This window comes from Suncus etruscus, chromosome 7 (genome assembly GCF_024139225.1).
Source record: "Suncus etruscus isolate mSunEtr1 chromosome 7, mSunEtr1.pri.cur, whole genome shotgun sequence".
Taxonomy (NCBI): Eukaryota; Metazoa; Chordata; class Mammalia; order Eulipotyphla; family Soricidae; genus Suncus; species Suncus etruscus.
The window spans coordinates 126,173,703-126,189,110 of NC_064854.1; the positions used below are offsets into that span (position 1 = coordinate 126,173,703).

The 15,408-nt window shown below is 45.6% G+C and overlaps 1 protein-coding gene across 1 annotated transcript in view; it reads left to right on the forward strand.

Moving 5' to 3' along the window:
* Positions 1 to 6,053: 6,053 nt before the first annotated feature.
* CACNA1D (calcium voltage-gated channel subunit alpha1 D) overlaps positions 6,054 to 15,408 on the forward strand; it is a 378,619-nt gene continuing 369,264 nt past the window's right edge. The window contains 3 exon segments of the mRNA XM_049776224.1: positions 6,054 to 6,324; positions 8,625 to 8,934; positions 12,504 to 12,609. Coding sequence (XP_049632181.1) covers positions 6,258 to 6,324; positions 8,625 to 8,934; positions 12,504 to 12,609 — 483 coding nt within the window. The 5' untranslated portion in view covers positions 6,054 to 6,257.

Here is a 15,408-nt window from a genome sequence, read left to right on the forward strand (position 1 = left end):
CCCCAGCATCCCAACTGTTTCCTAGAGCCAGCCAGGAGCGATTTCTGAACACAGAGTCGGAGTAACCCCTGAGCGACCCTGGGTGTGGCCCAACCCCCCAAATTTTTTTGAATATGGTAAATACCCACAAATACACTGCATATAACAAAGGTTCTCTTGTTTATCAAAGTCTGTGAAGGAAACTGAGGCCGAAAAGTCTAGTAGAGAACAGCTGGCCTAAAGGACAGTTTTGCAAACTGGTGAGCCAGAATTTGGGACTCTCTAGAATTTTCCTTCACATGGTCTATGCAGCTCACTTATCACATTTACAGAATTACCCCAGCTCCAGCCTCACCACCTTTCTACTAATTTCTGCACATGTCCAGAATTGTCCTTCTCAACTCCGTGTTTGTTCTTCTGCCTGGAACACAGATCCTACTTAATCCACCTACTTGATAGGTTGAGTTGGCTTAGCAAGTGAGCCCAGGGATGGAGAGACTCATTCATTCCCAACTTCACCACAGTTTCTTTGTAGATATGAGTCTGCATCTAGCATTCTGTTCCTGTTTGTCTTCCTTAATTAGAATTCCTGGAGTGCAAAGGGCCCAACTTTGCCTGTTTATATATATTAATATTATATATATTATATATATAATATTATATATATATTTACTTTAGAAAGTCAAGTATTCTGCCATAAACTTCATTTTTTGGGGTAAATAATAGGTGACAATTTCTAGTGATATCTGAGTGTTGTTTTATTTTTAATCCAGTGAAGGTTAATCAGAATATTTAGTGCTTGCTGTGAACCTAACACGTGGCAGTGAAAGAGTTGAAAGGGTTGAAAGAGGCGATTCTTGCATAAACACCTGCTCTATGATTGGAGACAGGATTTATATGAAGATGCAATAGCACAAGACACAAAAAATCATAGGAAGAACCAGGTGCTACAGGCCTTTAAAAGGGACTGGAGGAGTAAGTGGGGGGGTATATTTGTTGGGGGAACTTATCTGTGTTGGAGAAATCAAAGGTGGCTTCTGAGGGGAGATAGGGACTGGAGAGACACTTGTTCAAGAGACAAGGTTTTAGGTAGAGGTCAGTCAGGCTGGATTTTAGGTCAGCGAATAAACTGGAGCCAGGGAGAGTGTCAGAAATGAGCACAGTATGTTCACAGCCTAATGAGACTGCTGACCACAGTGAAGGTTGAATGGTATGAAATTAAGGTGGAAAGCTGTGTGTGTGTGAGAGAGAGGGAGAGAGAGAGACAGACAGAGACACACACACACACAGAGAAGAGAGGGACAGAGAGAAATGTCATTGAATATTTTGAACACAAGCTAAATTCTTTATTGGAGAAGGAATGAAGATAGGGCAACTAGTTTATGATCTAGGGGTAAGACTCTGGACTGGGTGTCAGCAATTTTGGGGGCGGAGTGGGGTTGGATCTGTCCTCCCTGTGGTGCTCAGGGAATGACACATGGTGCCAGGGATCAAACCAGGATCGGCTGTGTGCAAGGTAAACATTTTAATCTGCTGTACTATCTCTCTGGTTCCTCAGCAAGGTTTTTTTTTTTTTTTTTTTTGAAATGAGATAAAAGAAGGCAATTCTTTCTAGAAGATTCACTAGTGGCTTCCCAATGGGAGTAGTTTTGCACAAAAGGGCCTGGGCAATGAGATCCCGCTACGCAATGTTAGTGACTTCATTCAAATATTATCACAAATAGCAGATTTTGAGTTGAATTTCAAATTTTTATTTATATAAATAAATATGATTTTTATTATTTTATATTTATATTAAAAATTAAGTCCCATGATTTACAATACTGCTAATTTCATGCATGCAATGTTCCATACACCACAGCCTCCACCCAAATGTTGACTTTCTCCTTCATTAATTCAGCGTTCTCGCCTCCAGTTACTCTCTTCACCCTATATCCCTGCTGTATTTGAAAGTGGAAGGAAACCTTTGAGTCTAGCTTTTCTTTAAAGTTATTTTTTCTTTTAAATCTTAGCCTTTAAATAATTCTGTGTGGTTTGGGAGCAGTTACTTAATTTCTTGGCATCTTGACTTTGCCATTTGTCATTTGTAAAATGAGGATTTTTAATAGTACTGGTCTCATAAACTCATTACAGTAATACCATGAGTTAATGCATGTAAAGCATGTATCCTAGTGCCTAGCGTATAGGAAACCTTTAAAAAGTCAGTTCTGGGGCCAGAGAGATAGCATGGAGATAAAGCGTTTGCCTTGCATGCAGAAGTTCGGTGGTTCGAATCCCAGCATCCCATGTGGTCCCCTGAGCCTGCCAGGAGCGACTTCTGAGCATAGAGCCAGGAGGAACCGCTGAGTGCGGCCGGGTGTGACCCCAAAACCAAAACACACACACACACATACACAATAAAAGTTCTGATATATTTTTTTTTGGTATGGCGACTCACATCACCATGAAAATATAAGTTTAAATTGCTCAAAGGGCTGACACATTCGGAGATCTGCTGTGTGAAGGCCCACAAAACAAAGCTCGCTGGACACATTGCAAAGCTGGGGTTCATTCAAAAGTCAGGATGGGATGAATAAAAAAATTTTAAGATCTGTAAGTCTGAAACTGGGAGATCTAAGCCACAGGTCACTTCTCAACTTCAACCCTCCACTAACACACCCCATGACGGAGAAGGTAAATCTGGTCTCCTCAGCAAGCCAGTCAGCTATCCCAGCACACACCTCCCGGGACAGTCCTCTTCTCACTAGTTTTTCAAATCATCCCATTTTCCTGCACATAACTTTCCTTAGTTCTCTCCTGCTTTCTCTGCTTGTTGTTTATCCCATGTAGGCTTAGTAATTTAGTCCCCAGCTCTTAATAGGCATTTTTGTTTTATAGAGAAATTTTAGGATTACAGAAGGATCGCCCAAACTACAATTTCCTTATCTACCATATTTTTTGCACCATAAGATGCACCCCCCCAAAGATGGGGGGAAATCTGTGTGTCTGTCTTACGGAGTGGAAACCGCCTGGAGCTGAAGCCTGGATGTAGGGGAGGAGAGCAGATACTAACCATTTGGCATCCGCAGTGTGATGCCCCTTAATAGCCAGACATACCACATAGGCCAAGCAACCAGGTTAACCCACTATCACCATAGAGCTTTCGTGTAAGACTAGTTGATTGCTGCTGTGACTTTTATTTTTTTTTATATTAATGAAAAAGTATTTAAAAATGTTTATTTTTACATATTTTTTTTAAATTTTCTGATGTTGAAAAAAAAAAGGTAGGTAAATGTGTTTAACCAGCTGTGGACCGGTGTATTGTAAATAAATATACTTCAGCCTCGCAGGCTTGTTGTTCCCAGCCACTGTCTCCTGACAGTGTCTAGTGTTGCACCATTTGCTTTAGAATATTGTTTTTTGTTGTTTTTCTCGTCTAAAAACTAGGTGCATCTCATGGTCAGGTGCATCTTATAGAGCGAAAAATGCGGTATATACCCTGCCCCAACAGTTTCTCCTACTTACATCGCCTTTAGTGTGGCACAAAAGCTAGTTCCATTCATGAATTTTAAGACACATCAGTCACAACCTATAGTTTATATTAGGGCTCATCACTGTGCTGTGCTCTCTGAGTTTTAATATATGGCTAATATGGGACACCCATCATTGTAGAGCCCTATAAACATAGCACCCTAAAATGGCCCCATACTTGTTTTCTTCCTCCCTGCCCTTCTCTGTCAAGCTGGGCTCCCACGAGCTTCCAACCCCTTGAACTGGGTTCCTGATTTTATTTTTATATATTTTTAAAAGAATTGGTTTAAAATGCCACCTTTTCCCGAATACATCTCAGAGACTTCCAATTTTAATCTGGTCTTTAGAGATGGTCTGAAATGCCCTTTGAACTGAGTTGAATTCCCAGCACATTTGGGGTGGGATTTTAGAAACTGTGCCATAGACTCATAGTTCTTTCTGCAAATGCCAGGCATTTGTAAATTTGATATGGGCCTAGGACACAAGGATCCATAGACGGGCACTTCTTTGAAAGGAGCCATCTTTTATTCCTGCAGACTTGGGCTCGGAAGCAGCCTTATTGTACGCTTGACTAACTTCATATTTGAACTAGGCCACGGGGCTCTCCCCCATTTCTCCCCTCTCCCCAAACCAAGAAAAGGGCAGGAAAAGAAAAGAAAGCAAAGGACTGTGTGCTTCCATTCTTCTGGTCCCAACACCCTTCTCACATCCCTCTTGAGAAGACTTTCAGAGTCTTGGTGGTGCCAGCACTGTCGCTCCAAGTGGCCTCCAACAATCCAGGATGCCCCTTGAGATTTCTTTGGCCAAAACATGCCTGTCCCCATCAACACTTGATTCCCTTGGTTCCACTGAACCTTTTGCTCTATTTTGGCCTCAAGACACTGTTCTCAAACTCTGTAGAACATTCAGATGAGGGGGAAAAACCCACGTAAACCCAATCTTGTGAAGTAACAAAGCAGCGAGGCTCAGGGTCCAACTACCAGCCACCTGGCAAAGGTGCAAATAATGCACCCTGACATACCAGCTTCAGAGTTTTCCAGGAGCTGCCCCCTGGCACAGCCCTTCCCAAAGGACTAGAGAGAGACAAGGCCTGGCCCTGCACGGTGGCACCTCTTTGCCAGAGCTCTCAGAGGTCTGGCAGGCAGCTCAGCCCAAAGTGCTTTGAAAAGAAAGCCCTGGCTCTATTCTGTTTCCACTTCTGGGTACCCACCCGCCTTTTAGCACACCTTGGGGGATGTGGTCAGAGAAAGAGAAGAGAGAGAGAAAGCCGGGGCGCCACCAGCTACTATCCCTGCCGCCTCTTCCATCCCCAGATACGTCTGCGCCAGCCTTGGAGCCAGCAGCAGCCTGGGGGTAGTGGCAGGAGAGAGGCGCTCAAGGTGTGTTTTCCAGGTGCGCTTACCTGGTGCTGGTTACCCAGTAGCTTTTGCTCCCTATTTCTAGAATCACCCCCAACGACGACACCCTTTCGGGCCACCCCAGAATCCCAGGGTGGGTGGTGGAAAAAAGGGAGCAGGAAAAAAAAAAAAGCACAAGCACCCCTCCGAACCGCTCCGAAGGCCCGAAGAAGATGGGTGGCACTTGGGGACCTCCAAGCTTGGGGCGCGCGCGGGCACCTGCTCTCGGGGAGAAGGGGGGGAACAAGGGAGGAGCCTCGAGGCGCCCAGGTGAGAGGCTGACAACCTTGGGGCGGTCCTATTCCCCAGCTTGGGGGACCCAGGGGCGCCCCAGGCTCCGCCCTTTCGGGGCGCCAGCGGTGCCAAAGGGGTTAAGCTGGAGCGCGCGTAAAAACCCTGGTGCGCCCTGGGGGAGAGGGGCTGGATTTGGGGCGCAGAATTGGGCCGATCAGCCGGACCGGGTACCCCATTCCGGCCCTGCTCACCCCGAGAGATCGGTCGGGTCCCCGGTTCCCGGTCCCCCGGTCCCCCTGGGGCGCGGCGCGGGGCGGTGCGGGGCGCGCATGGGGAGGGACCGCGCGGTGCGGCGGGCGCGCACGGAGCTGGCGTGCGCGGAGCCAGGGAGCCAGAGAGAGAGGGAGAGGAGAGGAGAGTAGAGGAGAGAGAGAGAGAGGGAGAGAGAGAAAGAGAGAGAGAGAGAGAGAGGGAGCGAGCCTCCGTCCCCGGATGTGAGCTTTGCTGCCCGCGGTCCCGAGCCAAGCGGTGGGCACCGGGCACCGGGCACCGCGGTGGGCATGGAGGGCCTAGGGGGCATGGGGAGCTCTTGGAGCGGCCCCGGTGGCCTGGCCGGCATCTCCAAGGCGTCCCTGTGCTAGAGAACGGGGACTTCCAAGCCAATTTGACTCCTTTGCAGCAAGAGGAAAAAAAAAAATTTAAAATAAAAAATAAAGATTCAAAAAAAAAAAGGAAGAAAATTAAAATTTTTTGCATGTATATATTATTCATATAATATATACATCAGATCTTATATATATATATTTTTTTTAGAAAAAGTTTATTTTGCTCCTTTTTTTTTGGAATACAAGGAGGAAGCGTGGGTGGAGAGCTGTTTGATTTATTTTATTTTATTTTTTTTATAAATTATTATTTTTGGGGGAATCTGTTTCCCCACCCCCTCCCCCTGCTCAAGGGAGACTTAAATTAAGTGCAAGGACCGCAGCAGCAGCAGCTTAGGTCCTACCGACTGGACACCCCTCTTCTCCATCCCCCCCCCCTTTTTTTTTTACCCAATTCCTTCCCTCCCCTTCGCCCCACCAACGTCCAGCACGGTGCCCTAGCTGCATACAGCAAGCTCTCAATAAATGGTCCTACATGATGATGATGATGATGATGAAAAAAATGCAGCATCAACGGCAGCAGGAAGCGGACCACGCGAACGGTGAGCGGCCAGGAGAGCCTTGGGCACCCCCAGCCCCAGCCAAGTCGGATCCTTGTCATGGTCCTCCCCTTCCCACCCCCTCTCCGCTTACCCTCTTCCTGGCTCTCTGATGCGCTCTGATGGATGGGTGGGTTGAAGGGGGTTGGAGATGCTCTTTGCAGCGTGGTGGTGTCATTTGCAGAAACTGGGGAGATGCCTGACAGCCTCCCCGGTTTCCCCTCCAGGCCCGAGTGTCCGTTCATTCTGCATTTGTGGGGTGGGGGCAGGCCCTGGGGTCTGGAGAGCCCTTGGAGTGGAGCTTGGTGGGGGGCAGTGAGCTGAGGTGATGTGGGTTCAGTGTCCTCGGGCTCAACTTTCCACCAGTGTTCCTGAGCTGTGCAGGGGATGGGGGGGGGGAGACAGCTGCTAATAAGTCTTCAGCCTTAAGCTTCTCATCTGCCTGTGTCCCTTCCTTCCCCACCCCTCGGTTGCCTGGGAAAGAAGATTCTTGGGGGGGGCAACTAGATAATTCTTAGATTGCATGTTTTCACCCTTGGGCCCCCCCCAGTGGGTGCAGCTCACCCCTCTCCTGGAGAAGGGGGCCTGTGTGGGATAGTCGGAGGGTCTGGTGGAACATATATTCCTGCCCTACCAGAGCAGGCTGAGCCTGCTTTGAGTAACCTAGCAATGCCCTGGAGTTGCTGTCGCTGCTGCCTGCCGCTGTGGGACTCCCCTCCCCAGGTAGGACAAGGCAGGGCAGGCACCACGTGCAGTTACCACTCTACCTGGGCTGGAGTCTCTCACACAGTCCTTTGCCTCCCTTCTCGGAGGTTCAAGATGCCCTTTACCTTCTTGGTGGGTGCAGGAGCAAACCCCACAGTCCCCCAAGGAAAGGCTGGGGTGACCTCTCCCAGGCTCAGAGCTGTCCTTTCTCCTGCTGCTTGCAGGCAGATCTAGAATACTCACTTAGCCTGTCTTGGGCTCCTTAGGAAGACTCTGTTTGCAAATGCTCATCCCTGTGGCGTGTTTTACAAATAAGAAGGTTGTGACCCAAAGGAGACACGTGTCTGCTTGCACGCCGGCCTGCTCTGGAGCCTCCAATGTAGGAGACTTCACGTGTGTGGCCTCCATGGCTTGTCAGCCCCAGTCCCTGGCTTGCTGGGCTACCTGGAGTTGGTTCCTGCTTGCTTAGGCCTTGAGGGCCCCTGGCGTCACCCGGCCTGTCTGTGTCCGAGCTCTGAGGGGTGGCAGGCTGCCCGCCTGGTCTGTCTCACTGGCTGCTGGCTTGGCTGCTGGTGGCTGCAATTTAAAATGCAAAAAAGCCCTAAAGATGTTTTCTGTTTTCGGAAGCCTGTGGAGGAAATGAGTCCCGAAGCATCATGAATTTTCATTCGCAGGAAGTGTCAGTGCATAATCTCAATATTTGTGATGGGGCTTTTGAGATTGCCCCTGGTGCGAGTGGGATAGTGGTGGTGGTATGCCTTTATTTTTTTAAATTTAATTGATTGATTAATTGATTGATTGGTTTTTGGGCCATACCCAGCGGCGCTCAGGGGTCATTTCTGGCTCTGTACTCAGAAATCATCCCTGGCAGCTGGGGGAACCATATTGGGTGCCGGGAATCGAACCGGGTCCCTCCAGGTCGGCCACATGCAAGACAAAAGTCCTACTGCTGTGCCATCTCTTCACACACACCCTCCCCTTTTAAGCCCTGGAAAATAGAAGCTTTTGTGACTGTGGAAAGTGGTTGGAGTCACATCCGAAAATGACAAAAACCATGGAAGTATCGGCACCACCTTTTTATGCATATGTGTGTTATTGGTCATGAGTGGGGAGAAAGCTATGGTACTTATCTGTGGGTGCATCAGGGACACAAGTATCTGAAAAAAAATCACAAAATATGTGAAAATGACATGTCTAAAGAAATGCCCTACATGGCGTCTCATCAGGATTTGGTTGGAGAAGTCCTAACCACATTGGGCTGGGAGCAGTGATTGGCTAACACATAGGACTGGAGGCTTAAGAGGGAAACATGGGGCCAGAGTGGTGGCGCAGCTGTAGGGCGTTTGCCTTGCACGTGGTTGATCATAGTTCTATCCCCCGGAGTTCCATATGGTCTCCCAAGCCAGGGGCGATTTCTGAGCGCATAGCCAGGAGTAACCCCCGAGCGTCGCTAGGTGTGGCCCCCCCAAAAATAAATAAGAGGGAAACATGGGAATAGCTCCCCCTCTACTTTACTGACAGGAGACCACCTTTGCTGTTTTCTAGCACAGCGTTCTCATATGTTCTGTTCTTATTCTGTTTTCTTTTCTCCTTCCCAGAGGCCAACTATGCAAGAGGTACCAGGTCGCCTCTTTCTGGTGAAGGACCCACGTCTCAGCCGAATAGCTCCAAGCAGAACGTCCTGTCTTGGCAAGCTGCAATAGATGCTGCTAGGCAGGCCAAGGCTGCCCAAAGTATGAGCACCTCCGCACCCCCACCTGTCGGATCTCTCTCCCAAAGAAAACGTCAGCAATATGCCAAGAGCAAAAAACAGGGTAACTCGTCCAACAGCCGACCTGCCCGTGCCCTTTTCTGTCTGTCACTGAATAACCCCATCCGAAGAGCCTGCATTAGTATTGTGGAATGGAAGTATCCTTTTCTCTCCCCAGGAGGACTTGCTCGTTGTTTCTCTTGGCCATCTGTGCTCTGCCAGGAGTCTCTTTCCGAAATGGCACTTAGAAAGTGGTGGCAGCCTGGAATGGGAGTGACAGGAGAAGATATGATGTGTGCAAAGGATTTTGCGGAGTTTCTTAGGGCACAGAATACTGGCTCGGGGGTAAACTGAGGCTGGTGTTTGTGTGTGTGTGTGTGTGTGTGTGTGTGTGTGTGTGTGTGTGTGTGTGTGTGTGTGTAGTGATGGGAGAGGTAGTGACAGTCTGAAAGTTCACAGTGGGAGGCAGGAACTATGGAGAATGAACCTTTGGTCTGTAGAACCTTTTGGGTTCCTTTGAAATCTGTCATCTTTCTGGAAATAGTACTCACTGCCTTTGTTGCAAATAAGGCCCGGTGATTCAAGGGAAATAAAATGCAAGACAGTAGGAGATTGTACTAGAAGTGATTGTATTTTTAACCTTCGGGGTTAAAGATGGACTCCTCCTGATACCTGAAATTTGCTTCTGAAGCTTCGTTTCATGCTGGAGCTGCTTCGAGTTCTGACTTGAAATGGTTTTAATGGTTCAAGAAGCCTCAATATGGATACTTGCTCCTCAGGGAGATGCCATTTGTTCTCAATGTTATGACTTTCCAGAGTTTTCTTTCACAAGGGCTATTTCCAGGGTGAGGTTCATGTGGACCTCTTCCTTCTGGGCCCTCGTGAGTTAGAAAAGAGTCTTGCCACTTTGTGGAGGAATTTGCAGTTGTTGCCTTTATAAAAAAGAAAATTCTGTCTATGTGCTTGGACTGTATGGAGTTCCATAACTGGGTGTCTCCTTTGTATTTTAAAACTGACCTCTACATGCCCCAGGATGTTTGTGATGTCCCAGATCTTGGAGAATAGGAGCGCTTTGCCTGCTTATCCCATTGCTTAGAGCGGGAAGCCAGGCTCCAGTCAGGATTTCTGTCAGAGCAGGCTGACTGAGGCCTTCTTTCTGAGCCAAGGGCTTTCTAATTAGGCAGATGATTCACTGGTCTGGGTAAAATAGAAGCACTTCCTTTCCCCAGAAGTATTTTTGGGGCTGCCGAGGACCTTCAGAACAGTTTCTCAGCCCAATGTATGAAGGTGGAGATCCCCCAGCCCAGAAAGATGGCGGGCCCACTTTGAGATGGAAGCTCTTTGGTTCATTCATGGCTGCCAAGTGGGCCTGGAACCCTGGGACAATTGGAGCACTTTACTGCTTATCACCCAGCCTGAAGGGGGCTGCTTTTTTTTGCTCAGTTTTAAGATGGGGGGACTGGTCTAGGAAATGGCCTGGCCAGGGGTCTGAGAGGGGCTTTGGTGTTCTTTTTTTTTCTCTCTAGAGGGAGTCATGGCTCACTCCCAGCTGTGTTTACTCTCGAAGCTCTTTTTGGTTTGAGGACAGGAGGGGGGCGGGAGAAATAGGGGTACTTCTGGGTCATTTCTAGAGTTAGCAAGAGCCGTGCCCGCCTCTCTGTCATCTTGATGGGCTTCTGAGTCAGCAGAGCCCACTCAGTGGGGTCATTGGTTTTATGTAGACAGAGTTGGGAGGCCTGACGCTGCTTGTCTTTGTGTGAGATAATTTGCAGAGAGCAGTTGATGGTATCGAGGGAATTCCTGCCTCATGGGCTGACTCTTCTTCCTGCTCAGTCACAAACATGTGTGCAGGGCCTGAGTTTGGTTGCCAATGCAGGAGAAGCCCCCTTGCCTACCGTGGGGACAGTCTTATTTTCAAGTGACAGTTTGTTTTGTTCTGGGAGAATTGTACCCTAGCCAGCTGCTTCAGGCCCAGTGGCACCAGGAGAGAGAAAGAACCTAGCTTGTTTCTCCATATGGGCACAGCAGAGGGGCTCCTTGGAAGTCTGAGGAGCATTTGCCTGCTCAGGATAAATTTATAGGATCAGATCTATCTACTATTCTGTTGCCTGGTTCTGTCTGAGAAAGTCTTGTGGTGGTGGAGACAAATTGGACAGCCATAAAGAAAAAGGAATAGTCTTGTTGGGGACTTGAGAATAGCTAGTGTTTCTCAGATTTGCTGGTTTATCACTTAGGTATTATGAAATTAAAAAGAGTAAATGATAGTGCAGTGGCGGAGAGAGATGTGAAATCCCATAGAAAGGAATATGGGAGCAGTCAGCTCTTAAAATTTTCACAGGAATTGCTAAAAGGAAATGCAAAACAAAAGAGATTCTTTAGGTGGATTGCCTTAGAAGATCCTTCACTAAGTTGTTTTTTTTTTATTGTTCTAGAAAATTAAAATAATAAATATGAATAGAAGCTAACTAGCTTTAAAAACAAACCTTTCAAAATTAGTACGGGAACAATGAAAGACTATTCAGAGGCATATTTCAATGAGCTTTGAAGCTTCTGGAGGAACTGAATTTTCCTGAAAGGCAGGGTATCTCCTTGAAGAGGTAAGGGGTCTTTGTTTCCTTCATTTCCTGGACTTTTTGGGATTTCTCTGAAGGATGTTGGAATAGTGAGGAGTCTATTCCTGTCCTTAGATCTTTAGTGCTTGGAGGTATTTAAGTAAACCAGTAGTCTTACCTACTACCTGGGTGTTAGTGGAGAAACCCTGCTGGAACATCAAGCCTGATTACAGATTACAGATTACAGATTAGTTTGGTCCTCCTGGAGTCTTGCCGTTGGAAAAGCTGAAAACCCCAAAGAAGAAAACCCCCCAAAAACAGTAATTTTGGCAGATGCCAAGTTTTGTATTTCCAGTTTTGACAATGTCTTTTAATGACACCAGAATGTTTACTCTAGTATCTGTTGAAGGCTGATCTTCAAGTGATTATTTCACACAGACCCTGATATTTTGCCCTGCCAGTAGCTGGTGTTGATTCCATAGGACTTCTTAAACTTTTTGTTTATAAATGGAACACAGTAATAGTATGTTACAGACTGAGTTTCATTCCAGGCCTAACCTGGAACAATGGTAACAGTTGATGACTCTTGGAGCAACAAACTAAGAGTTCTGACTCCCTTATTATTCTAGTATCTGAGGTTTTGGAACACGTTGTGAGCCTGTCAGAGGTAGAACAGAGTAAGTAAGTCCTGGGGACTTGCCTACCCCTCTCTATATAGGAGATTCATACTGAGGCAGACAAGAATTGCCCCTGAGAAAATGGATAGGGAGGCCAGGATTTGTGGAAGTGGTTGGTCTCATCACGGTTTCTCATTGTGTCTATAATAGCCAGGAATTGAGCTTTTCAAGGCCCAAGACTCTCTGAAAATTCTAAGAATCAGAAACCTGCTTCCTGTACTGCTTTAAGTGAATGTACCGTTAGGTTTCAATATAAAATGTACCATTGAAGAGTAAGTGTAACATGATCTTTGCAAAAGAAGGAAGGACAGAGAGAGGTCATTTGATAGGAAGATCGACAGTTCCTTCTGCTGGAAACCATGTCATCACCAACAGTCTGAAAAGGATTTGTGTGTATCATCTTATTTTAAAAGCAATTCAGAAGTGGTGTGACTGGAAGTGCAGTGAGAAAGATGGTTTATATTTGCATCACATATCTGCCTTAACAAAAACTTCCAGACCCTTTGACATATTTATATTATTGGCTATTTTTGCCAATTGTGTGGCCTTAGCTATTTACATCCCATTCCCTGAAGATGATTCTAATTCAACAAATCATAACTTGGTAAGTGACTTTTGAGTTCCTTCTTCGCTGATGTGTGGTTATTTGTTTTTCTACTTGAACGTGTGGCTGCTTTCTGGATGGGTGAGATTTCCGCCCTTGCCTATGATTCCCGGAGCTTTGCAACAGCGTTGTTTGTGTTCATATTTGACCTGTGTTTTCAAACTTATGCTGAACGATAGAGTTTAAGTCATGAATCTTATATAAATAGATGTGGAAGAGATTTGTAGCAGAATGAAAAATAACTTGTCTTTGTATGTAGACTTTTGTTGTCTATTACTAGTGATTGGTTTATTTTTATTTTTATTTTTAAATCTAGTGTTATTTAGAATGGTAGGTAGGTACTTGGGTCAGTTTCTATGATAAATCGATTATTGTAACTTTTGCACATGACAGAATGACTACTTTCTTAGAGGCGAAAATAGTGCAAAATGAACACATCTCTATAGAAAATGAGCCAGAGAGGGACAATATAGAGTATTTAAGTTTACTTCTCCTCATTCTATGAAATGCTCTATGACAACATTTATTCTCTGGTTAAATGAGTTGGGATGTGCACACATACTTTATTATCCTCTTAAAGATTTATAGTTCACGTTAGCTTCGTGAGAGCTCTAGGAAGATCTGTAGAAAAACTTAGTTTCATTTTGTTTAACTCCACCAGTGCCTAAAAGGAATTGGTCATGGATTCTTTCAACATTATTTTGGCAGAACTTATGACGGAACTAGGGTTTCATGGAACTTCCTTTGGGGAAGGTTGACATAGTTTAAAAAAAAAAAACTCTTAAGAGAATTGAGAGTGGGACTTCAAGCTTGTTTCTCTGGGCTATCAACTGGCTGTATTTTAAGGCCTTTACTCTGTGCATTGCCACTCATTCGCCTGTCAAACAACCATGAGGATGTTTTTACTTCTGACATTCTCTCATGCCAGAGGTTTGACGTATCTCTGGCCTCAATCGTCTTTCTTGATGATTCAGAAATGATTTCAGGATTTTTCTGGTACTATAGTATTCCACTTGCAGAGAGGCCATGGTGGATGACAGAAAACTGTTGTTTTGTCACCCTTCTAGCTAGTTTCATTTGCTTTTAGTTGACATGGAAGCTGGATTTTCATCGGACGAGTTGTTTTCACATGAGTGTGTTGTAAGGGTAAAAATTTCTGTGAGAAGGGAGAACTCAGATGAGTTCTAGAGGTATTGAAATCAAGCTTGTGTGATATCTGCCATCAGGTTTTTAGCCCAGGATTTCATATTACATTTAATACCTGTCAGGTGTCAGATGTTGGATGATATGTATGTGTGTTCAGTGTTGGGCTTTGGTACTCTAACGTCTGGAGAATTGAAGAAATAGCTGGTTTTAGAAAGCCTGTCTAGAGTATGGGCGGGGTGGGGTGGGGAGGAGGAAGATTTGGGACATTGGTGATGGGAATGTTGCCCTGGTGAAGGGAGGTGTTCTTTACATGACTGAAACCCAACTACGATCATATTTGTAATCAAGGTGTTTAAATAAAGATATTAAAAAAAAAAGAAATAGTTTGTTTTAAGAAAAATTAAGGACATTATTGCAACAATGCCCAGAGACAATACAGATGAGGGCCAGAAGGACGGGCTCACAATATGAAGCTCACCACAAAGAGTGGTGGGTGCAGTTAGGGAAATAACTACACTAACAACTATCACGAGTGAGTGAAAGAAGTACAATACAGGAAGGGGGTAGGGGAGGAGTTGGGGGGACATTGGTGGACATTGGGAGACATTAGTGGTGGGAAGTTTGCACTGGTGAAGGGGAATGTTCTGTTTATGACTGAAAACCAACTACAATCATGCTTGTAATCGTGGTGCTTAAAGATTTCATATATATATATATATATAAAAGAAATAATTGGATAACGCTACTGAAAATACAATGGTAATAAGGAGTGGTGTACACATTTTGTTGGAGTAACTGGTTCTCACTCTAGCAGGATATTTTTCTTCTTTGCGTATGTTTGTCTCACCTGGGCAGGAAAGAACCTCTAGATTGGCCCCTACCCCTACCCATTCTCCACCTGGGGGGGGGGGTTAGTTCGGTCCTACTCTTCCCAATAAAGACCTCGTGTCAGAGAGACTTCTCAAAGTTTCGATCCCACAGCTAGCCTGTCTGCCTGCCCGTACCTTTTCTTGCTTGAAGAGAGCTTGTGGTGGAAATTCCTGACCCTGTTAAATCTCCCTAATGCGTGTGGATCATTTCCTGTAGAGGTGTTGCTTGCAAACCTGTGTTCCCAATCCCCCTGGAAATGGACTATGAGACTTCCTCTACAACATGTCACTGTTATCGGTATTTGTTTACTGTCTATTAGGGAGGATGTGTCAACTTTGGATATGTCACATGCCTTCTGATTTAGTGGTAGGCATTCTCAAGGAGAAGCAGAACAGCGAGGAGCCCTCCATCTGTGGGAAAGGAGCTCCAATGGCCCAGCCCACAGATGCTGTCCTCCTTGTTACCAAAATTAAAAATTGTGGCTAGTGACCCAATTGTTGCTTTCTTATAGCTCAAGAGAACATGATTAAACAAAGTTAGAAATAAATACCTTTCATAAAGGCATATTCATTCAGATCAAAGGACAATTAATAGAGTTTCATGTGTCTGTTAATTAATAGCCTAATTTTTCCAAGTGAATTTCAGGGCATTGAAATAAGTGTTGTCAGGTTGTTTGAATTTCGTAGCTAACAAGAGAGAGAAGAAAGGAGAAGAAATGGAAAAAGAAATCTCTTTTTTCCCTCAGGCAGCCCTTCCCTAGTAGTCCTCTTTTTGGCCTTCTTA